The 23,080-nt window shown below is 41.6% G+C and overlaps 1 protein-coding gene and 1 pseudogene across 8 annotated transcripts in view; one reads left to right on the forward strand and one right to left on the reverse strand.

Moving 5' to 3' along the window:
* Positions 1 to 23,080, reverse strand: part of FNDC3B (fibronectin type III domain containing 3B) — a 342,865-nt gene that overhangs the window by 232,457 nt on the left and 87,328 nt on the right. For all 8 annotated transcript variants that reach the window (XM_088025487.1, XM_088025441.1, XM_028100958.2 and 5 more), the window contains one exon: positions 12,820 to 12,895. In XM_088025487.1, coding sequence (XP_087881613.1) covers positions 12,820 to 12,895 — 76 coding nt within the window. The remainder of the gene's footprint in view (positions 1 to 12,819; positions 12,896 to 23,080) is intronic.
* LOC114206999 (biogenesis of lysosome-related organelles complex 1 subunit 1 pseudogene) lies at positions 7,248 to 7,719 on the forward strand (annotated as a pseudogene).

The following is a 23,080-nucleotide window of genomic DNA, read 5'->3' on the forward strand; positions in this document are numbered from 1 at the left end:
CTGCTGAGAGGAGTAAACTCAAATTTCTCTTTGATGACCCTTTTAAGGACTTGAAGAAGTTTATAACAAAAACTAAATAGCAATTTTAATTAATAAGTTCAATAAAGACAACTACCACATAAAGGTTCCTTAAAAAGTATATGAATGCAAGATAAAAGATCTTTAAGCACCTGGAAAAACTGCAAAACCTCCTAAAGAACACTAGCCTGAATGAAATGAACAGATGCAGGTATGCAGCAGGCGCAGTGTGATGTATTGGGAAAAGCAGGCCCTAAACGTTTAAGCTAGCCTGAGGATTCACTGAACCAGAGAGTCTCAATCTCCACTGCATATTAGAATCAACTGTGAAACGTTTCCAAACTACTAACGTCCCGGCCTTACCCTCCTACAATCTGACAATTTCCTAAAATTACCCTAGCGATCAGCTGCATATTTTTTTTACAAGTTCCCCAGGTGATTTGATGTGCAAAACTTACAAAACACTATGTTAATACAACCACATTTAAAATTCCGAAATAATTAATAAAAATATTAATAAAATTCTGAGATGTCAGAGAGATACTTAAGCATATGATGCAGGAACTACGTCACTCAAAATGTGAATGCTTGACCCACAGAATAAAATCTCTCTTGATCATTTAGAATAAATTAAACAGGGGCGCCTGGGTGGCTCAGTTAGTTAAATGTCTGCATTCGGATCAGGTCATGATCTCGGGGTCCTGGGATGGAGCTGATGTCAGGCACCCTGTTCAGCGGGGAGTCTGCTTCTCCCTCTCCCTCGGCTCCCCACCCCCAAACAAACAAGTAATTTTTCTTAGAAAAAAGAATAAATTAACCAAATTAACTCAGATCTTGCTTTCTTATGGGATTAACATGCCATGCTTGGGCTACATTTTATTAACATTTTGTGATTATTTCATGCTTATACTCAAAGGCGATTTAAGTACAGGGGCGCCTGAGTGGCTCAGTCAGTTAAGCCTCCAACTCTTAGTTTCAGCTCAGGGTCATGAGATTGAGCCCTGTAGCAGGCCCGAAGCCGGACGTGGAGGCTGCTTAAGATTCTCTTTCTCCCTCTCCTGCTCATGCTCTCTCTCTCTCTAAAATAAATAAATGAATCTTAAAAAAAAAAATAGAAATTACAATTTGCTAATAACTGGAAGCTTTTTTAAATTAAGTAAAAATGTGGAAATTCCTATAGCCAGAAAGTTACCACAAAACTGGTGTTAATTCTGGCTCTATAATGCCACATAAAAAATGTCCAGGGGGCGGAGCAAGATGGCGGAGGAGTAGGAGTCCTGGGTTTTGTCTGCTCTCAGGAATTCAGCTCAATAGGGATCAAACCATTCTGAACACCTACGAACTCAACAGGAGACCGAAGAAGAGAGTAGCAACAACTCTCTGAACAGAGAAGCGACCACTTTCTAGAAGGCTGAGAAGAACTGCACTGGCATGGCTGTATTTAAGGAACTATACCTGAGGAACTTCATCCATACCTGGACCTGCTGTAGAGGCCTCTGCACTGTGTTGCGAAAGGTGAATCAACTCCAAAGGAGAGGAAAAGTATTCAGAAGCACTGAGAACCATCTTCTGGGGGCTTATTTGCATTTCATGCTGCATGAACTACTGAAGTCTCAACAGATGTCCATCCCTTAATGAACCAGTATTCTTGGAGGCCATTAGGAAAGGGCTATATGCTTAACAGTAGGACCTGGAAAGGTGTAGAGAATAATCCTGTGATATCCCCAGAAGAAAAATGGACACATTTTTTTTTTTTTGGAATCCTGCAGTGGCCCTTCAGAGACTTCCAGGAACTTTTCCTTCCAGATAGAATAGATCACTGATAAAACTTACTTCATATTGTGGTTATCCTTAAAATAAATCATTTATCTACAATACAAAAAAAAAAAAAAATGTCCATATAGGCGCCTGGGTGGCTCAGTTGGTTAGGCGACTGCCTTTGGCTCGGGTCATGATCCTGGAGTCCCGGGATCGAGTCCCGCATCAGGGGAGCCTGCTTCTCCCTCTGACCCTCCCCCCTCTCATGTGCTCTCTCTCTCTCATTCTCGCTCTCTCAAATAAATAAATCTTTAAAAAAAAAAGTGTCCATAAAGGTGTCACATTTAAAGTATGTGATGCTTCCATTTTAACTCAAGACACAGAAAGACTCAAGGAGCTGAAAAAACTCCCCTTTTAACCAGCTGTCTTCACATCCTCAAAAAGTGTGCAAAATACCTCCCAAGTCACTGAAAACTGCCTCAGAGAGAGAAGCAATACCCAAGCTGACAAGCAGAAAAAAAGTATTTTTTTTTAAGTCTGCCCTTTTTTAATCCTTTTTTGTTCATCCCATTGCTTGTCCAATTAGGATGGAATACAAAATATTCATATTAAAGGACAAAAATTTTTCTAAAAGACCAGATTCCACCTATCTTAGAGAAATGTACCATTCAGATAGTGCCCATCGCTCACTCCCTCTCTTCTGTACGTGTCCCTCTGGCCAGCGAATCATGACCACCTCCTAAGCACCTCTGCTTTCGGCTCCTACCTCTAGATGCCACCCTCTACAATGCCCTCACCCAGGCTCTCCTGGCCTCCTGCCTGCCCCTCACCGTCACCCATCTCACCACCTCCCTCACCCCCACTTCGGTCACACTGGGTGATAGAGAAAAACTACTCCACTTAATTCAGTAACCAGTCTCGTTTACAATTTAAAGTGTACTCTATCCATTCTGAATGGGTCTGACAGAGTCTGAGAGTTTACTACCACAGATAAATGAGATAATTTCTAAGTGCACAAAAACATTTATAAAACATTAATGAGTAATCTACATGAAAGTATTTGCCAATAACACAAAAGATAAAGTTGGTCTTTTACTATTAAATAGCCTTAAAAATATTTTCCAAGATGTTCCCAGCCTACTCCTCACAAAAGGAAAAAAGTTATCAGAAGAATGAAGAGAATAATCATTCCCTCATGCTTTTTACTGGTAAGCGGACCTAACCCATATAATGGGCTTCTTCAGAATTACTGTGTGTTTTTAAAAAGCACTCTTACCTGCATTCATTATCCTAACTTGAAAAACTGAGAGTAAGTATAATTAAGTACAATAACAAACAAAAAGAAAAAAGAATCTCTGTGAAGTAACTCAGAATTTTTCCATCACTTTGGACATGAATTTTTAGCAGTTTATTAGTGACTTTCCTTTATTCCGGATGCCTAGTAGGTGCTGGGTAGGCACTGGGATACAAAGCTCAGATTTGCCCCCTACCTTTGAAGAAACTTACCCTCTAAAGAACCCTTTACAGTCTTCCTTAAAGACACTTCCAATATGATGCTTTCCATTTCAAGTTCTAAGAGTAAAAAATACAGAAAGAAGAAAGCAAGACCCCAAAGGCTACAAGCTATGAAATGTGGCAGACAAGTGAGGTAATGGGACACTGTTCACTCTTCTGAAATATCAGGCACGCAAAGATCTGCGATATTTAAGGAACTCCAAGCAGTGGTAACTTCAGAAATGACATTTTAACCATTGTTCAGCAAGTCTGAAAGGCGAAAGGGCACACAAGCTAAATTCCCATCGCCTCGTTTTTGAAGTGTGTTATTTTGAAGCATTACAACAAGAATGTGGAGACATCTAAAAGAAAATCCTAACCAATCCCACAAGTTCACTGAGGCTCTCCTGGAATGCTTTAAAAATGACAGGTAACAAAAATGAAGAGTCATTCAACGTCTGGCCATAATGGGGACTGGGCACCTAACGATGGCTCCTATTTACTGGAGTTTACAAGGACTCTGAAACTTCCTACACAATATGTCCTTTAATGCTCCGGGTAACACTTCAAGACCGATACTGTCATTCCAATTCTACAGATAAGAAAACAGAGGTGTGGAGAAGTAACTAATTTTGTGATATATAAGCAAAATGCAAGGAATTTCTAAACCAGGTAATCTCACTCCAAGACCCACCAAGATCTCACCCATATGCCTTACAGCCCTTCAGTCATGCCTAAGAGCAGGACACACTAAATGAAAATTAAAAGTTGTATGAAATTTGGATCCCCTGGCTGGCTCCGTGCTAGAGCATGTGACTCTTGATCTCAGGTTCGTGAGTTCAAGCCCCACACTGGGCATGGCACCTACTTAAAAAATAATTAAAAAAAAAAAAAAAAGGTAGTGTGGAATTTAATCGAAATGTAAAAGGCAAGGCATACCCAGAGGAAGTGCTTTGTAGGCCTGTCTGAATATGGAGGCTCAGGCCTGCTGTGAGAGTTAACTACTTATGACCCCCAAAGGAAAGCAACAACTGAAACTTGAACTACAACAGAGCTTACTTTAAATACGTGGAACAGTAGGCCTGTGGTTTTATCCACCACCTGCATCTGAACAATATATGCATTCCCATAAACCTTCATCAGAAACATCTGATCTGTTGCCATCACCATCAACCCCATGAAAGCAAGCCTAGTATATCTAGGCAGTAAAATGGAGGCTAGACCTTCTTCCATTGATTTCCATGAGTAGGATAATCACATCACAGCCCACAATTTATCATGACATCTCCTTAGAACAAAAATAATCAGCAAAGCTGCGTCCATTACTAGATAATGGTGATGATGATGGCTCTTCCGATGGTCAGGTATTAGCATTATCCCCACCTTATGAGAGAAAACGGAAGCTAAGAGGTTAAGCATTAGCTAGCAAACAACCAGGGATCATACTACATAGCACTGACATTTAAAACATCATCTTTATTAACTTCTAACAAATCACATCACTAAAACTTTACTTGGAGACAAAGGCCAATGTCTGACGATGAATACTGGGTGAGGTTTTTTGTCTTAATTACATAACTGCAATAACAGCTATAAACCATCAAGATAACTGGCAAGGGCAGAATGAGAAGGCCAGACAGCAGCAGACACACTGGGTACCTCCCTTGACAGGGACGTTACAGCTCGTGGGAAGCAACATAGTTTGGCACTGATGGACCCCAGGCTCATGACATCACCCAATCCCAGCATGATGACAGCTCCAAGTACCATCACACACCTTCCTCCCCATCCCTTCCGGAAACGGCACTTTCTGCTCCAGGCCCATCAGTACTTACCAGCCCTCGTGGAGACCACGCTACGGGTCAACTTCTAGTTGCTCAGCAACAAGCTAGGGTCTGAAAGAGGCCTCTCCACCCATAGAATGCCTGCTTGCAACAAATGGCTGTACATGTCTATGTAGGACAGAAAAGCCAAATCATCACGTTCAAAATAAAGCTCTCAAACATTTCAGGGATCAGGTATACCACTGTAAGTGACTCGTGACCCAATATTACACACACACACACACACACACACACACACACACACACACACACCAGGCAAAAGACTGCTTTGTCCTGAAGCTATCATTTCAGAGCTATAAAATGAACTGGCAAATTGACGGAGTTAATTCAAAGTTTTCCTAGAAACTCAGACCCTCCCAGCTTAGAACCTCACTGGAGGACTGAAATAACTCTCACCAAATACAGTTTTGGATCAATCAGAAAGATAAGACAGGATACTGGAGCTAGCCTGGGCAATTTTAAGAGATTTTCAAGGGAGGCCCAACTCTTCACGATAACATTTCAGATTAGCAATCACTCACAAACCGCCCTCCTCCCCCACTGCAAACGAAATGAGTTTTCCACGGCAGTTTCTTGCGTAGCAAAAGAACCTCTCAAAATCGTCTTTTAATAAGAAAAAAATTTTTCCACTTATAAGGCATTCTACAAATACAGTCAAATAACAATGTAATGAAAGTTTGCAAAGATTCAGAAGAAGGTAAGGCACTCACATACAAACCACCCAAATATTTCTGATGAAAAACTTGTTTGCAGATGTAAGCCAAGGTAAGAGTTCTAATCAACCTTAGAAGACAGACTTCATTCGCCACAGGTCTTCTCCCTTGGTTTTAAGCCAGTAAAACGAGAATTTCTTATTTATATGCGGAGTCTGCTTTAAAGGAGTAGACCATATAGAAGCTTCGCTTGTGAAATTATAGTCTACGTCTGCTTATACCCTCGTTCTGACACCATTCACGTCATTTCTCCATTCACAAAGCAAGAGACCAGAGTTCCCCGGGACCTGTCATCAAATTCTTAGCACGAACGACAGACAGGTCAGTGTTTTAATGTGCCAAACAAGTCTAATAAATGCACTTAAAAGTACCAAATGAGGGAATTAAAAAAAAAAGGAACATTAAAGTCCCTGTGGCAGCCTGGGTGCTGAATCATACAAAGAGGGGAGGGGGTGGGAGACAAACGAGGAGATTCAGAAGTGTGGAACTGCTCTCAATGGTGTCATTCACAGAGCCCCTGAGCAGAGTGTGGTGTTCATCAACGATACAGTTCCCACACTCAGTGGGGCAGGAGGAGAATCTGACACAAGCTGAAGAAGGCTTGCGGAGAATAAGGAGAGGAGGGAAAAGTTCCACACTCTAATGGCAGCCAAGCTACGGCCGTGTTGGAGCAGGGGTCTCCTCAAGTCCCCTCCTACCACACATTCTGCTGTCATTTCCAGGTCTCAATCCACTCCGTACAAGTGAGCAGAGTAAACCACATCTGTAAAAGGTATCTATTGTGGGCAAAAAGCATCAGCAATTGCGTATCTTCAAATAGTATATTTGAACTTTTATTCTTTCTTAAAATAATGGTACTTCCCAAGCATTTTACTTTAATCTTTTTTCTTCTATCACCATGACATCCATCTATTTTCTTCAGGCTCACGGTTTGTATATAAGTCTCAAAACACGAATTAAAAAAGAGAAACCACACAAATAAAAAGTGCAGTTTTGGGGGCACCTGGGTGGCTCAGTCAGTTAAGCATCTGCCTTCGGCTCAGGTCATGATCTCGGGGTCCTGGGATTGAGGCCCAGGTCGGGCTCCCTACTCAGCGGGGGGATCTGCTTCTTCCTCTCCCACGGCCCACCCCCCCCCGGCCCCATCTCTAATAAATAAAATCTTTTTTAAAAAAAAAAATTGCAGTTTTGGGGCACCTGAGTGGCTCAGATGGTTAAGCATCTGCCTTCGGCTCAGGTCATGATCCCAGGGTTCTGGGATCGAGCCCCACATCCGGCTCCCGGCTCAGCGGGGAGCCTGCTTCTCCCTCTCCCTCTGCTCATGCTCTCTATCTGTGTGTCTCGAATGAATAAATAAAATCTTTAAAAAAATTTTTTTAAAATAAAAATTGCAGTGCCCAGCCCCCAGCCCGCCGCCACCATGCAGTCCCGCCTGCTGAAGGAACACCAGGCCCAAGCAGAACGAACGCAAGGAGCTGCAGGAGAAGAGGAGGCGAGAGGCTATCACTGCAGCGACCTGCCTGACAGAAGCTTTGGTGGATCACCTCAATGTGGGTGTGGCCCAGGCCTACATGAACCAGAGAAAGCTGGACCATGAAGTGAGGACCCTACAGGTCCAGGCTGCCCAGTTTGCCAAGCAAACAGGCCAGTGGATCGGGATGGTGGAGAACTTCAATCAGGCACTCAAGGAAATCGGGGATGTGGAGAACTGGGCTCGGAGCATCGAGCTGGACATGCACACCATTGCCACTGCACTGGAATATGTGTACAAAGGGCAGCTGCAGTCTGCCCCCTCCTAGCCCCTCTTCCCTTCCCTCTACGCCACCCCTCCTACCTCCCCCATGGGGGAAGCTGACAGGCCAAGAATAAAACACAAGCCTCCGTTAAAAAAAAAATAAAAATAAAAAATAAAAATTGCAGTTTTAATACTGCATTCTAAAGAATACTTTAGATTCTAAACATGTTTCTCTAAAGGAAACTGATTAGCTTCAATTATCCAATGTTTCGGAAATGTGAAAGTTCTTCTAGGAGACTTGAGAGACCATGAAAAAGTATTGAACTAAACATCTTCAAGCTCCGAGCACAATAATAAAATTTAAAAGAAAGATCATCACACCTGATGGGATGCCAGAGCCAGTCAAGGATCTAGTTAAGCAATTATTAAGAGGCTGCGGGGCCGGTGGGTAGGGTGAGGATACTGTGTCACAGCTGGGTTCACAGTCAAATTCAAGAGCCCAAGAAGGGTCCACACAGATAAGCAGACTGTTATACACAATGCCACCTCTACCTGCTCCTCCAGGAAAGCAGAGGTCGAAATGGAATGGAGTGGTCTAGGAGGGCTCCCAGAGGAGACAGACCTGGAGCCCTAAAGGAAGTGTGGTTATTTGTTTTGGCTGAAGAATTTTACAGGGAAGGGAGAAATGGCCCAGATAAAAAGATGGCATGTGTGGACAGGAAGGAAGGCTGCGTTGCCAGCACCTCAGCCCAGACAAGGATATGAAACATAATGGGACAGACCCGCAGCTGCCCTCTATTAATTCCTGAATTTAAGCAAAGGCAAGAATTCATATTGATTGCTAAGATTCCTTTTTCTCCCCCCCAAACAATTGGCTCTTTATACTTTCATCTGGCCTAGGAAAAGAAAAATCTTTTGTCTAGGATGCCATAGGTACAGTGCTGTCTCCAAGTGAGAATAAACTATGACCTTTTGTGGCCCCTTCAGGACCTATGATTCATGTTTCATGGAAAATATTAAGAAATATTCCATTAGAAATGAATTTGCTTTCACAGCATATTGTAGGTTTCCTGTGTTTTTCTTCCTTCATTATCACCAAGGACATTCTCATGAAAACAAAATCTTGTTTTTTTCCCCCTGGAGTAACCATATTCTTTATATTGACTTGCTCTGAATTTCCAAACTGCCTTTTCATGGCACCACAGTGAGCTTCTGCTGTCTAATGACGTCATAAACGTCCTATAGAGAACATGAGTAGGCTAACAAATTCGACTGCAAGTAAAGACGGTTGACCTCAAATGGCGTAATTTCCAAAGTTTCCAGGAACACCCGGCAACCAGCTCAACTCCCTACCCCTAATCCCCCACCCCCACCCTTAGCAGCAATCCCTAACCTGCTGAAATAGCAGTGGTGAAATAGCCAAGTTATTAAACTGACAGTTTCAATCGTGGTATAAGCAATGGTTATGACTTCAAACTTTCCAGAAAGGCCACTTCCAACCACCACTCCTCCCACACCCCACACCCCAAAACCACCCCCTTCCCACCTGCTGGGTGGGGTTGAAAGAGCACAGCTAGAGCTTCATTCTCTTCACTTTAATCTCTAGTACAGTGCAAATGCTTCTTTCACAAATTCCCATTACAATATGATTCAATTTCAGATCTTTTCCTAATAGGCTTTTAAAAGGTAAGCAAGAAGACTGCCTCCCCCATTACCAGTCCTCTCCCACTGGACCCTTCATCGTACAGCAGCTGGAGCTGGAAGCCCCACCGAGAGGCTCAGCCCACCTGAACTCTGGGCCCTGTCCTAACTTGGGGCAGAAATAATTTAAGGAGGGGCGCCCGGGTGGCTCAGTCGTTAAGCGTCTGCCTTCAGCTCAGGTCATGATCCCAGGGTCCTGGGATCGAGCCCCGCATCGGGCTCCCTGCTCCGCGGGAAGCCTGCTTCTCCCTCTCCCACTCCCCCTGCTTGTGTGCCTTCTCTCGCTGTGTCTCTCTGTCAAATAAATAAAATCTTTAAAAAAAAAAAAGAAGGAAAGAAAGAATTTAAGGAATTCTAAATCAGTACTCCTGTGTCACACTATCTGCTCTTAGTTCTGGTAACAGGACATCTGTCTTATCCCAAAGACCCAGTCTCTGCAAACCATCTCTACTTGATCTTGGCCATCTGAGTACTGGCCATCTGAGTACTCAGCTGGTATCCTGCCCAGAATCCTGTTATTCCAGGAATAGGAACCCACCTTGCTCTTGTCACATGCCCAACGAGAATGGAGTGCTAATACTGGAGTTCCCTGATGTATACACAGAGCAGGACCCATGAAGAGCTCATGCTCTCGAGTCAGAGAGACCAGGGATGAAAACCCAACTCTGCATCTTCTGTGTGAATTTAGGTGTGTAAATGAACCTCCATGGGCCTCAGCCTCATGTTTATCTCTAAGACCCATTAACTGAGAGAATACAAAGCACAGCATAAGAGCTAAATAGGTATTAGGGATGTCAATCACAGTGAAAGGATAATAACGTTACAATTTGTGTTGGAATTTACAAATATATTCCCTATTCCCACATTCTATGTTAATATGCTCTACCCACCTGGAGTGAAGCATTCACTAACTTACACTAGCACTCCAAAGAAGGCTTATATGGGGCGGGGTGGGGGGCGGTGCTCAGTGACTGCCTAGGATGCAATGGTGACAGTCAGAGGGTCTGGACTCCAGGTTCCTTCCAGCTCCTTCAGGTCATCCTGTCGCCGCCCCAGGGGTTCTCAAGCCCTAGCAAACCAATTACCTCCCTGTTCTGGTCCCTTGCATCCTATCCTGTGTCATTTCAATTAATTGGGCCAGGTACCACCATGCCCCAAATGGAGATAACCATAGCATCTGGGTGTTCAAAAGAGAACAAAGGATAGGAAGGCTGGGGAAGCCAAAGATAAATGGCTCCACAATTCTGCTTTAGTCAAAGACATTTCTGAAATCACTGGAAGGGGTGTTAATGTCACTTATCTCAAAGTATCATCACGAATAAATACAAAGCTCCCACTGTGAACAGAGTGATATACTTGCAACATTCCCTGCAGAATACACCAGTTACTGACATGAACTGGAAAAAAAAAAAAAAAAAAAGTGGGGAGAGGCTAACCTGATGAACACACACACACACACACACACGCACCCATGCACGCAGAACAATAAAAGCAGGTGGCATAAAAGAGTGTATTTCATATATGCAGATCTATTCAGCAACTTGCTTTTATGGATTCTATTACACACACTCGGTTGTAGAGGAACATAGTCTACCTGCCAATTAATTCATAGGGCTCCAATGTTACCATGATCAGAAGCTCAAATGCTTTCTTACTGAACTGAAAATACCAGGTTCATTCTATGTAGGTGAAATGACTTTTTATCTAATTTTTCTATAGCATGATTCTTTTTAAGAGTGGATTTTGAGGTTTTATTTGTTGAAAATATCCATTTATTATAGAACTACAAGTAGGTAGAAGATTCTATATCCCATACTATTTTAAAATAATTACTTCCTCTCTTCTTTTACCTGAAAGTTTCTTTGTATGATTCATCACCAAAGACCAGATTCAGTTTTTAAATGGCTTAGAACACCAAAGATCAATTTCAGGAACATAATGGTCAGAGAAATGCAATCAGTAAAAATCATTAATAAAACAGTTAAGTCATTTCAGATTATCTAACTGCAATTAAAATTCATTAGGCTTGAATCTTTCAAAATACACTCATTTCTCCAAAAGTAAAAGTTTTTTCCCTAGTTTTTGTACCTATAGGAACAAAATTAAGTAGCAAAACTACAAAGCAGCATGCTCTGCTATTAAAACAAAGCAGTAGAAAAATCACCTTTTTCCATGGAGCTCATTATGAGAAACTAAAACAAAAGGGCATTTCCCTTCATTTATGTATTGGCGAGCAAGTCCAAAAATTAAAACAGGCCTCTGATCAGAGTCTTAGCCAATCAATAACCTAGTATTGAACTCCATTACATTCCAATTTGCCATTTGCCCTATAATCCCAATCACTGCCAAAAAAACTACCACAAACAGTGCCCTCCAACACAGCAGTGTTTACAGGCTAACTACAGATCTGGACTGAGCTTCCTATGGTTCAGAGGGCCTAAGTCACTACTTTCCAAAGTGAACTAGAGAGAGGCGGCACTGGATTATACAACCAGGAAGTAACTGAAATGCCCTAGGAGCCATACTTAAAGATCTACACCCAAGGAACGTCACCTACCTGGAACTTACTTAGATGACAAGATTCAGGACTCTGAGCTGATGCCTTAATGGAATTAAGACATTTAGAGAACTTTCGAGAGAGGATTCTGCATATGGAGGGACATGACTTATTAGGGACAGAGGGTGGACCATCATGGGCAGTTTTCTAAGACGGCCTCCAGTGATTCCCACCTGCTCGTGTTCCCACACTGCGCAAATTCCCTTTCTTGAGTGGGCTGGACCTAGTATTGCCCCCTTGCCCTCTAGTTGCTCCTCTGATGAAACCAGCTGTCTCATGGAGAAGCCACTTAGCAAGGAACTGAGGGAAGCCTCCTGCCAATAGTACACAAAAACCTAAATCCCACCAACAACCCCTCAAGCAAGCCTGGAAACAGACTGACACTTAGACACGCCTCGCAAGGAGGGCAGCTCTAGCCCACACCTGGATTTGGGGATCTTGAGAGGCCCAGGGTCATGGGACACAGCTAAACTGTGCCTAAAATTCCTGATCCACAAACAACTGTGAGATAATACATGTTGTTGTTTTAAGTCCCTAAAGTTTGGAGTAATCTGTTAATCAGTAACAAATAGCAGATATTTGATATAGATTTTACCAAAAAAAACATCATCCGGTTAGCATCACAATATTTATTTGAAACTTTTGAACTAATTTTAAAAAGTTCTTGTTCTCAATTGAAAATTTAAAGTCCTTCAAAATCTCAACATTTTCCAAATTCCATAATATATTAAAAGATAATGCAAGCAAGGGTTCCCAAGTTAAATTAACTCACTTAAAAGTCAACAGAATACTAGAGGTATTTAACTTTGTCCCTTTATTTATCACAGGCCTACATTAGCATCAAGGCCCTATCTTATAGAAAGATTAAAAAGTCTTTAAAAATCCAAAATAAACTTTACTTCTGGAAAATACAGACACAAGGAAAAACTTTACTCTTCCTTCAAACAAGAAATAAAAGAGAAACTCCTTTGATTAGAAGGCTTACAAGAATTTCCTTACCTTGAATGCACTGAAGTGTTCCATCCTCTGCTCTTATTGTGAAAGTCTCACCTGGATTAACTTGAACAAGAATGACCTGCAAAATAACATATCAATTTCAACTTAATATCAAAGCATCTGGGGTTTCTCTTCAACAGTTTTATTACCTGAATTTATGTACTAGACAGGATGTATGTGGCACAGAATCCTGTATAAACACAACAGGATGAGTCTTAGACCTGGTTCAGCTTTGAGCAGGGTAAGTACATGCATTTGAATTTAGCTAAGTGAATTCTCCTGTGTTGGTTATGATGCTAAGTACTAAAAAGCTCAATTTTTTTTTTTACTTTCACAACAATTCCTTTTTTTCTTACACTAACTTGGAAACAAGAAATCGAAAAGAAAGTAGACCAGAAATTCTGCTTATAAAGGAAAATGGCACACAGAAACGTGGCTCAGGGCAAACACTATGGAGCATACTTTTCCCAAGTGTCCATTACTGACTTGGGTCATATGATTCTACCGTGTAACAAAAGAAGGCAACTGATAAGAAAAATGTTTGGAAAATAAAGTATTTGTATAAGTTCTGGAAATAATAATAAACACTATAAAATAAATGAATAATATTGCAAATAGGCCTCAAACACTCAAATTTTAAAATCTATTCTCTAAACGTCAGTGAACATTAATATTTATTTATTTTAAAAATTTTATTTAACTAGGAGAGAGAGAGAGCACACGCAAGAGCACGCACCAAGTCGGGGAGGGGCAGAGGGAGAAACTCTTTAAGCAGACTCCCCGCTGATGCAAGGAACCCCACAGGGCGCTCAATCCCACGACCCATGAGATTATGACCGGAGCCGAAACCAAGAGTCGGACACTCAACCGACTGAGCCACCCAGGCACCCCTAATATTTAATATAAGTAGACAACTTCCAAGACTAGACCATGCACAGCAATGGCAAAGTATGTTCTTTTAAGAGCCTCAGTTTTAGATCTCATCTAGTTCCTGTAGGTAACAGAAAGAACATCACTAATTTATATCTAAATACAAATCAAAGGATGTAATCCAAGTTTAAAAACTGTAGTTAAGGGGCGCCTGGGTGGCTCATTCGTTAAGCATCTGCCTTCAGCTCAGGTCATGATCCCGGGGTCCTGGGATCGAGCCCCGAATCGGGCTCCCTCCTCGGCGGGAAGCCTGCTTCTCCCTCTGCTTGTGTTCTCTCTCTCGCTGTCTCTCTCTCTCTGTCAAATAAATAAATAAAATCTTTAAAATAAATAAATAAATAAAAACTGTAGTTAAAAAAATCACCATGTGCAAGGTTAATACTATTAAAATATGACTGTACATTTCTGGAAACTGGAAGGATGTTGAGTGTCACATGCACCTTAGCATTTTTGGAGCAAACCTTGTCCCTCCCTGCATCGAAACCATCAAGCATAACGTTCCCTCTATCTGTAATGGTTTCCCTGTCCTTCTTCATCTCTGCCTGCCACCCACCTTACTCCTTCCCCAATGAGTGACTAATGCCTATGCATTCTTGTCAGCTTAAGAAGTGGCATCTGCTTCTCAGGACAGGTTGGGTCTTCCACTGTATGCTGTAACACAGGCACCTGCGCCCACACACCTACTTCTCCTTCCTAGACTTTACAACTCCAATTAGTTAAGCAATTACTCTAGGGTCTGTCTTTGCGTCTTTGAGATTGACTCTGTAAGGACAAGATCTGGCATAAGGTTAAGTGCTCAAAACTATACCCGGCCTAGAATAAGTGCTTAATAACTATTTCTACTAAATGAATGAAAGTCGTAAAACACAAGGAAAACCATTGCAAACAACAAAAAACATTGCAAACAAAAATTTTAACTTAGAAATTAAGCTTTCATAATATTCCATTTAAAAGGTCAACTTTTTTTTTTAAAGTCAACTTTATTTACTGTATGTACTGTAATTTCTGTTCTGTAAAAATGTTTGAGATCAAAGCCGTTTCATTTTTAAAACCTAAACCTTTAATATCCATGTATTTTGCTTCTTCTACTAATTCACCACAGGAGACACTGCTGGGATATTAAAATTATTCAAATAAGGAAATGCATTAACTGGAGAAAACAAGATCATTCAGGAAAAAGCCGTCCAAGCTTCATCCCTGGTGCTTCTCATTATCTTGAATTATAACGGTGGTTTCAAGGCAATTTATTTTTCCTGTACAGTAACTGTGTCAATAATCTTTCAGTCTTAAGTATTCAAATTCTCACCAATGTAAACACACTGTGCCATTTTAAGAACTCAAAAGGAAATCCCTTCAGATCTCTACAGAGTGATTAAAACATTTCAATTGCTTTCTTGAAACTGAGCTTTTAAAGTCATTCCTAACATGAAAATAGTTTTAACTTTATTTTTACATAAACATAGAACATAACTACAATAAAAAAAAAAAACACTCCAATAAAGAAAATTATCCATGTCTTTTAAAAAGTCTTTAGACCAATTCCAACATTACTGTAATAGAGCAGAAATCATTTGCTTGTGTTGAAACCTGTGGGGATAAGACCTATAATATAGGCCTGGAGAATTAATTAGTTAGAAAAAAAAAAATCAAAGGACATCAAGCCTATGCCCCAGATATTCTCTGACAATCCCAAATTCATGTACTCTCTCTCCTCCACCGCTCTCATAATTGTCACACAACGTGTCCTGAATGCAGGTCCTGAAAGTACAATTCACCAGTATTATGGAAAGTTCCAGGCAAGAAAAGGGATTTCTGAATTGGGGTACGCTCCAGATTCTGTCACATTACCTGCTCCTCACACTGCATGAAGTGTCTATAATGACTCCTTAACGGTCACAGACAGCAGGCCACAATTCCAAGCCTCCAAAAGCCATTTATGCCATCCCCCTCTCTGCTTACGGAGGCCAATTCCTGAACCCCACCCTGCTTCTTCAGTGGGGAAAGATGATAGGTAAAGAGCTTTTTAAGCATCCTACTAAAATACCTCTCTTCAAATGTTTCATTCCTGTAATTTTCCCTGCTGCTGGGTTGCTATGGCAACCAGATTATAATCCACCAAGTCACCTCAGAAACCAGGCAAATCTGCGTCCCAATATCAATTTTTCTTAGTAAGAGCAGAAGTCATTATTTGAGCAACCCGTATTCATCTTGGCACCGAGTTATTTTAAAAGAAAGCATTTTACTATACAGAGGTCCACTGACCACCTTGCTGTTTTCACTGTCAATAAAGGAGAGATAACCAAGTTTTGGGACACACACCAGCCCAGTGATCTTGTCCCTGACAACAGACATGAATGAGAAGTCAGAAGCGTGCCTTGCATCACCCAGCCTCGAGGCGCATGAGTCACACCCTGGCAGGCTCCCTGGCGCTTAACCTTTCCTATCATAGAAGCCTGCCCCTCAGTCTCTCCCCCCTCTTCCTCCCTCCCTCCTTTCTCTCTCCAGCCACAAGGCAGACATAACTGTTACAAGTTCTCATAAATGCAGAACGTAAAACATCCTATCACTGTCCAAACCTCATCATTTTTTGGTCCACTCGCTAAGCATTTCCTGCTTTTCCAAAGTCAGCATTAAAACAATTCATGCTGCATTCTGTGCCTCGTCAGAGTAAGAAAGATTTTAACCACTGATAAAGATTCTTCTCCAGAGATGCTAAAATAGAACCGTGTTAATCAAATCATAAGAGCATACTTCAGGCTATGCTTGCTTCATCAGATCAGTTTCAAATCTGTTACGGCTAAAGGAACCAAGCAGCCCAAAATAACCAGAGGCAAGTTTGTCAAAAATTAATGAAAAATAAGTGACCATTCTTCCAAAATCTTAAACAATAAAACAAGAGGTAGAATTGATGTAATTAAGCAAAAGGCAAAACAGCATCGTGAGAAAGCTTTGCCCAACGAGACTATTGAAACAGGTGTCAACAGATCTTACCCTAAACGTATAAATCTAACTCGGTTTCATACCCAGTAGAGGAGGAAAAGGAAAGCTACTATTGCAATTTAAAATTGTGGGTGGCTGATTAACCAGATCAGTGGTATCTAAGACCATTCCTGGAGGCAAATTCCTAATTTACGCCTCAAAAAAAAAAAAAAAAAAATCCCCAGCCCCCTGACCAAACAGCCACTGCCACATATGTGCCCACCACTAAAGCTTCTGCTGGGAGAACAGTACTTACTGACTAAAGATGGAACATAACATTTGCAGTTTTCTTAAAAGTTAAATCCAATAGCCAGACACTCAAGATATAAACCATGCCAGGAGAGGGGACCCTGTTCCATTTGGGGAGCTTCTTCCACTTGCCACACTCGGTGAGGCTTGTCTTACTCTTAACTGTGTTATGTATAAATGAACACTTCTCACTTGCAGCCAGCATTTATGATTATCCAACAGATATCTTTAGGGGAAAAAAATGATATAACCTAAAAGTTGCTGAAGAGTTCCACATAAGGAAGGATTCTATCCAAGAATAGATAATAACTTTTAAGATTTTATTTATTTGAGAGCGAGAGAGTGACACTGGGGTAGGGGGAGGGGAACAGAGGGAGACAAAGAGGGAGAAGCAGGCTCCCCGCTGAGCAGGGAGCCTGACTGGGGGCTTAATCTCAGGACCCTGGGATCATGACCTGAGCCGAAGGCAGATGCTTAACGACTGAGCCACCCAGGTGCCCCAAGAATATCTAATAACTTTAAAAAAGCGACTTCTGATTACATGAGAGGAATAATAGCACTTTTTTTCTGGAGACACACACACACACACACACACTCACTCACTCACTCACTCACTCACTCCAGATTCCCAAACTCCAGAGAAATCCTGGCAAGCTCCAGTCAGGCCCTTGAAGGCCCAAACCATCCATCAATACACACCTTTGAGACCCTGGTGCCTGGGCTAGAGACCGGAGCTGGTCTCCAGAAAACTGAAAAGTGGGCATCATATGTTTTCTGAGTCCCCTCCCTTTGCTCCAAATCAGGAAAAGGGAGAAGATGAGCTGTATATAACCAATAATTATCTTTGTGGTAATAATATACACAAAGAAAATGTCCCAAGATTAAAATGTGGCAGGGAAAATAGAAAGGTACTAGAAGATGACGGGAAGTATTAATTGTCTCATCTGCTCACCTGTCCTACCTGAAGCCTGACTCCAAAGCTGGCAGGAAAAACACACACAAGACCAGGAAGCCTCTAGAAGTACTTACACATCGGGTCAAGGCACAGGGACACACATGGTATTGAAGCTGTTGCTCTCTTCAACACTGGTAGGACAAAATAGTCTTGTTTTGTTTCTTCCTGGGCTTTAGGACTTTTTCAGTTTATTTTTTTTCTCTTTTAAAGATTTTAACACCCAACGTGAGGCTCAAACTCACAACCCTGAGATCAAGAGTCGCACCCTCCACCAACTGAGCCAGCCAGGCCCCCCACAAGACCTGTTCAGTTTGAAGCAAGGAGCAAGAATACTCCAATGCTTCCAAAATTTTTAGTATTCTGATGTCTTCAGAGAATGGAAGGTTCAAAAGTTGTCGCCCTCAACAGACCAATACATATCTCTTAAACTCAGAATGATGCAGGCTACTTTATCAACTCCTTTTAACAGCTTTTTTTCTACAATGATTATATACACAGCTATTATTAAATACCCCCATGGTCTGCCAGGTAGGTATTATTAACCAGATTATATAGATGGGGAACCGAGGCTTAAAGAGGGTAAGTGACTTGTCTGAAGTCACAACACTACAAAATGACTGAGTGAGCACTGGAATCCAGCCCCATCTGACCAAAACGCAGGCTCTTTTCTTCTATTACACAGATTCCCCCCTCTGATAGGCATGGGCTTCACAAAGTCAATTCTTTATGAAGATAACTTTAATAAACAGCTATAAAGAGAGAACTCACTTCACTGGGTCAAGGGCATGTCTCCAAGACATGCTGTGAGGACAAGATCTGTTCTAGGAAATCCAAGCCCACTCCCTGAGCCAGAGTCCATAGCTCCCAATATGACAGTCGGGTAGTAAGGGAACCCTTAACTAACAACCAACAGTGGCTTTTATACCGAGCAATGTTTATTCTCATAAAGTCCTTGTCAAGTCCTTGAATTCCCCTCGAATCCTAAGACCACCAAGGAGCTAATCATGGACTGTCACAATCACTAGATGCCACTTTGCGTGGCCCAGGAGTAAGCACAAGAAAAATAAAACAGGACTCCTGGGACAATGGCATCTATAGAGTCTATGCTTCCCACAGTCACACATGATTAACAAAAAAGACAGGAATGGATTAAAAGGTAACCAAGGGAAGAGAAATCAGACAAGCCAAGGAGGCATTTTTATGCACTGAAATCACACCAGTGCCTGAAAATCTATACATTCTAAAGAGTTCAAAAAGCCCATTTCATGAAACAAGCGTCCTCAGAATTACTATGATATCTCTATTAATTCAGCAAATATCAATGACTGACCAGAATGGGTCAGGCATTCCTCTAGGCACTGGGAATAGAGCCTTAGATAATACAAAGTTCTGCCCACCTCAGGCTGACAAACAGAACTTAATACGGGATGAAGAAGCGTAGTGCGGGGGTAGAGTTTAAACAAAAAGAAAACATTTATAGAGAGTGGTTAAGGGCTATAAAGAGAAAACAATGGCAGCTTGTAAGAAGTCATACATTTCTACTCTAATTGTATACTGCCTTGAATAAAGAGATTCTATTACAAAAAGAGCTGCTGTTTGCTAAGAATAAAAATATAGCCTTAAGTGGAAAAAATGCAAAATGTAATATAGATGGCCAAAACTAGGTTAAAAGCCTCTTTTAAGAGAGCCACAAATGCCAGAGTCTAAGGTTCCAACTACAGGACTTTCAAGATAAAAACCAAGAACATAAAAGACCAAAATTCTATGTAAGCTTAAGTATAGTTTTTCCCTGGCTAAAAGTAACAGCTACCAAATACCCTTGTGCATTTGAAGCACCGTGACGTTTACTTAAATAATTTTATTAAATACATTTTTCACACAGCTCTCAGTGCCAAAACTGTAACTCTTCTCCCTTTAGTTGAAAATTATGCTGAGAACAAAATTTGGTTCTTGTCAATACCACTTCAGGGTTAATCCTTGTCAAAAATGTCCATCAGGTGAGATACCACCCCCTTCTACCCCTCAATTCCATCAACGCATCCCATGTCCATAGGCTGGGCTCTGGCCACACTGATGGGGAATGAGCAGTTCAGGCTGCTTTTCACCTAGCCAGCCCTACCCTGAATGTACTTTTTGCACATTGAATCTAAAATGTCTCCTACCATTCAGATCCAGCTACCTCATGTCTAGTTTTGATTGGCTGAGAAAGAGTAACATGACCCGCGTTGATGTGGTACTTCATGTCACGCACCTCTGGTAAGCTATGCATTGAACCTAAACAAACAACTCTACTACCAGACTCTCAAGGCCAGGTCAGTGAAGAAGCATTTAACTGCCTATATTCCCAATATCCTAGTATTTTTTAAACCTATTTCAATGTTGGCCATGTCATTCATTTAACACTGTTCTCCCTAAGACATAATCAAGAAATAATGTATCCATGAAGAATGTTCTCATGCTTATAACTGACAGGAAATCAGTTCCCACTATTTTGTCATTCAATATTGCACAGCTGACGTTCCTATATCACTATACTTTTTCAATTGTTGAAAATTAACACTCCTATTGTCTGATAGCTTATACCCACCAACATCAAATCAGAAGTGAATACAAATAGGTCATATGCTAGGGTTTGGGAAGGATTTTACAGAACAGTGAGGACTCCCCCCTGCCCACCATTATACAGTATATTTTCACTTATTCAGCCCTTGACTTTCCATGCATGAAATTTATTTAAATCAATGCCTAACGCAATTACTGAAGCCTTGACTGTTCAAAAACATTTGCTGAGTAGTTACTGTGTACCCAGCACTTTATAAAGCACTAGTGATATTAAGATGAGAAAGAGGACATCCTACTTATTTGTGGGTTGGTACAAGGGTAGAAAATACAATGAACTGTAATAAAATATGACTATTTGCTACTAAAAGCTACGGAAACTGAAGAAAGCGGTGAGAAATCAGGGAAAGTTACCATTGGGAATGACATTTACGGCAGGAGCAAGAGACTGCAAGCGGATAAGCCAAAGAACAATCGCATGAGTAAATGCACAGAGGCCTGGACTGTAGGATGAGTTTAGAATTCCTATGTGGTGGCACCTGGGTGGCTCAGTCGGTTAAGCGTCTGCCTTCAGCTCAGGTCATGATCCCGGGGTCCTGGGATCGAATCCCACATCGGGCTCCCAGCTCAGCGGGGAGCCTGCTTCTCCCTCTCTCTCACCCCATCTCATGCTCATGCGTGCTCTCTCTCACTCTCTCTCTCTGTCTCTCACACACACACAAAAATAAATAAAAGCTTAAAAAAACAAAAAGAATCTGACCTGACCCTAATGGCATATGCCTGGTCCAGAGGGGCCAAGGTGAGACTGCGGAGCAGGGCCACCTAGGAAAAGCCTCTGTTGGCCCCACTTAGAAGTCTGGACTTTATCCTGTGAGCGGTAGTATTTCCCAGGGGAGAAAGCAACATTACTAGAGGACTCTGACAGCAGTGAGTAACTCAAACTGAGGTGGGAGACACTGGGCACACAGACAGCAGTAGAGAGGTTAATGAAAACTCCAGCTGTGACATAATTCAAAGATTATGCTGTTCAGAGTTTAAGTTTTTAAAAATGACAGTATGGTAAGCCAGGTCACAGGGTCTGCAGCAGACAAGCTCTGCTCAGCTCCTTACCAACACCGAAGGTTCTGAGATCCTGGAGGTGTGGTAATGTCTGTGGTTCCGCGAGCCAGAACTACGTCAAGTCACTCTAGTTGTGCCGCCTGTGATTCTGCCGCTTCCATTTCTACCCTGCTACCATCAAGAGGCCTCCAGAGTCTGCCCGTCTTGTGCCTCCTCCTCCTCCTGAACTTTTTCTGGCCTTTATTTCTTCTCTTTGGGTTCTTGGCCTTTACTCTAAAAAGCTAAGCCCAAGAGCCAACCTAGCATTCCGTTCCTTGTTTCCAGTCAACTCCCCAAGCGGTCACAGTGGATTAGGTTGCCCACCTCGCACGTTTTTGATCAGTTTGTGCACCACAAGCAAAGAAGGCCTAGTGGGACTGGTACGATATTTGGAGTCAAAGGAGAACCAGTACTCATTTGCAAGGGTACAAAGTTAATCATATCCCCCAAACATCTACGTTCTGATTCCTAAATAACTCCATTTCAAACTAGCGAATTCATTTTTTAAATCCTGAAGTTAAAGTTTGCCTTTTATTATACTGTACATACACAGAAAGGTTTGAAGAATAAGGACTCAGATTTTTAGACAAAACCATACCACCTACAATGCCATCTTTTTTTTTTAAGATTTTTTTATTTATTCATTTGAGAGAGAGAGAATGAGAGATAGAGAGCACGAGAGGGAAGAGGGTCAGAGGGAGAAGCAGACTCCCCGCTGAGCAGGGAGCCCGATGTGGGACTCGATCCCGGGACTCCAGGATCATGACCTGGGCCGAAGGCAGTCGCCCAACCAACTGAGCCACCCAGGCGCCCTACAATGCCATCTTTAAATTAAAAAAAAAAAAAAAATCTTAAGCATTTTGAAGATTTTTAAAAAATGAATACTTAATAGCACATATTCCTTCTACATGTTTAAGTATCTTTTCCTGCCATGCTGTATGTTGAGATAAAATGAAATGAAGCTCAGGCCAGAGCTGTCTTCTAAATAACATGCGAGACTGTAAATATTGAGTAGTTAAGTCACTCTCTGCTAATCCTATTTTAATTTCAATTCATTTTTGACTTTTAGAGTTTAAAAAAAATCAACCAAGATAACCAAGCTGTACAGTGAGAAGAGCAAACAAGACAGGTGGCAGGTGAGTCTGGCTCTGCTCCACAGGGCACTTAACTTTCTCATCCCCATAGCTGCCCATCTAAAAAAAAAAAAAAAAAAAGTGGTAGTACCTCATATGTGCACTTAAGGAAAAGAGCAATCCTAATGCAGCCCTGGTACAAGGCCTTACACATAATACGTGCTCAATAAATATTAATTCTTTTTCTTCAAATTTCTACCAGTGACCAATCTCTAAGAAAAAAAATGGGGCCTCTAAAGACAGAGTATTAAAAAAAAAAAAAGTAGTTGTTTTTACCAAATCTGTGTTTTATCTTCTCAAAACAACAACAACAAAACCACAAAGCCAATTCTCCCCTCTGATCAAATTTTCTGTTTGAGAA

The sequence above is a fragment of the Eumetopias jubatus genome, unplaced genomic scaffold, assembly GCF_037043125.1.
Source record: "Eumetopias jubatus isolate StellerSeaLion01/CBP00866 unplaced genomic scaffold, mEumJub1_p1.0 scaffold_1, whole genome shotgun sequence".
Lineage (NCBI taxonomy): Eukaryota > Metazoa > Chordata > Mammalia > Carnivora > Otariidae > Eumetopias > Eumetopias jubatus.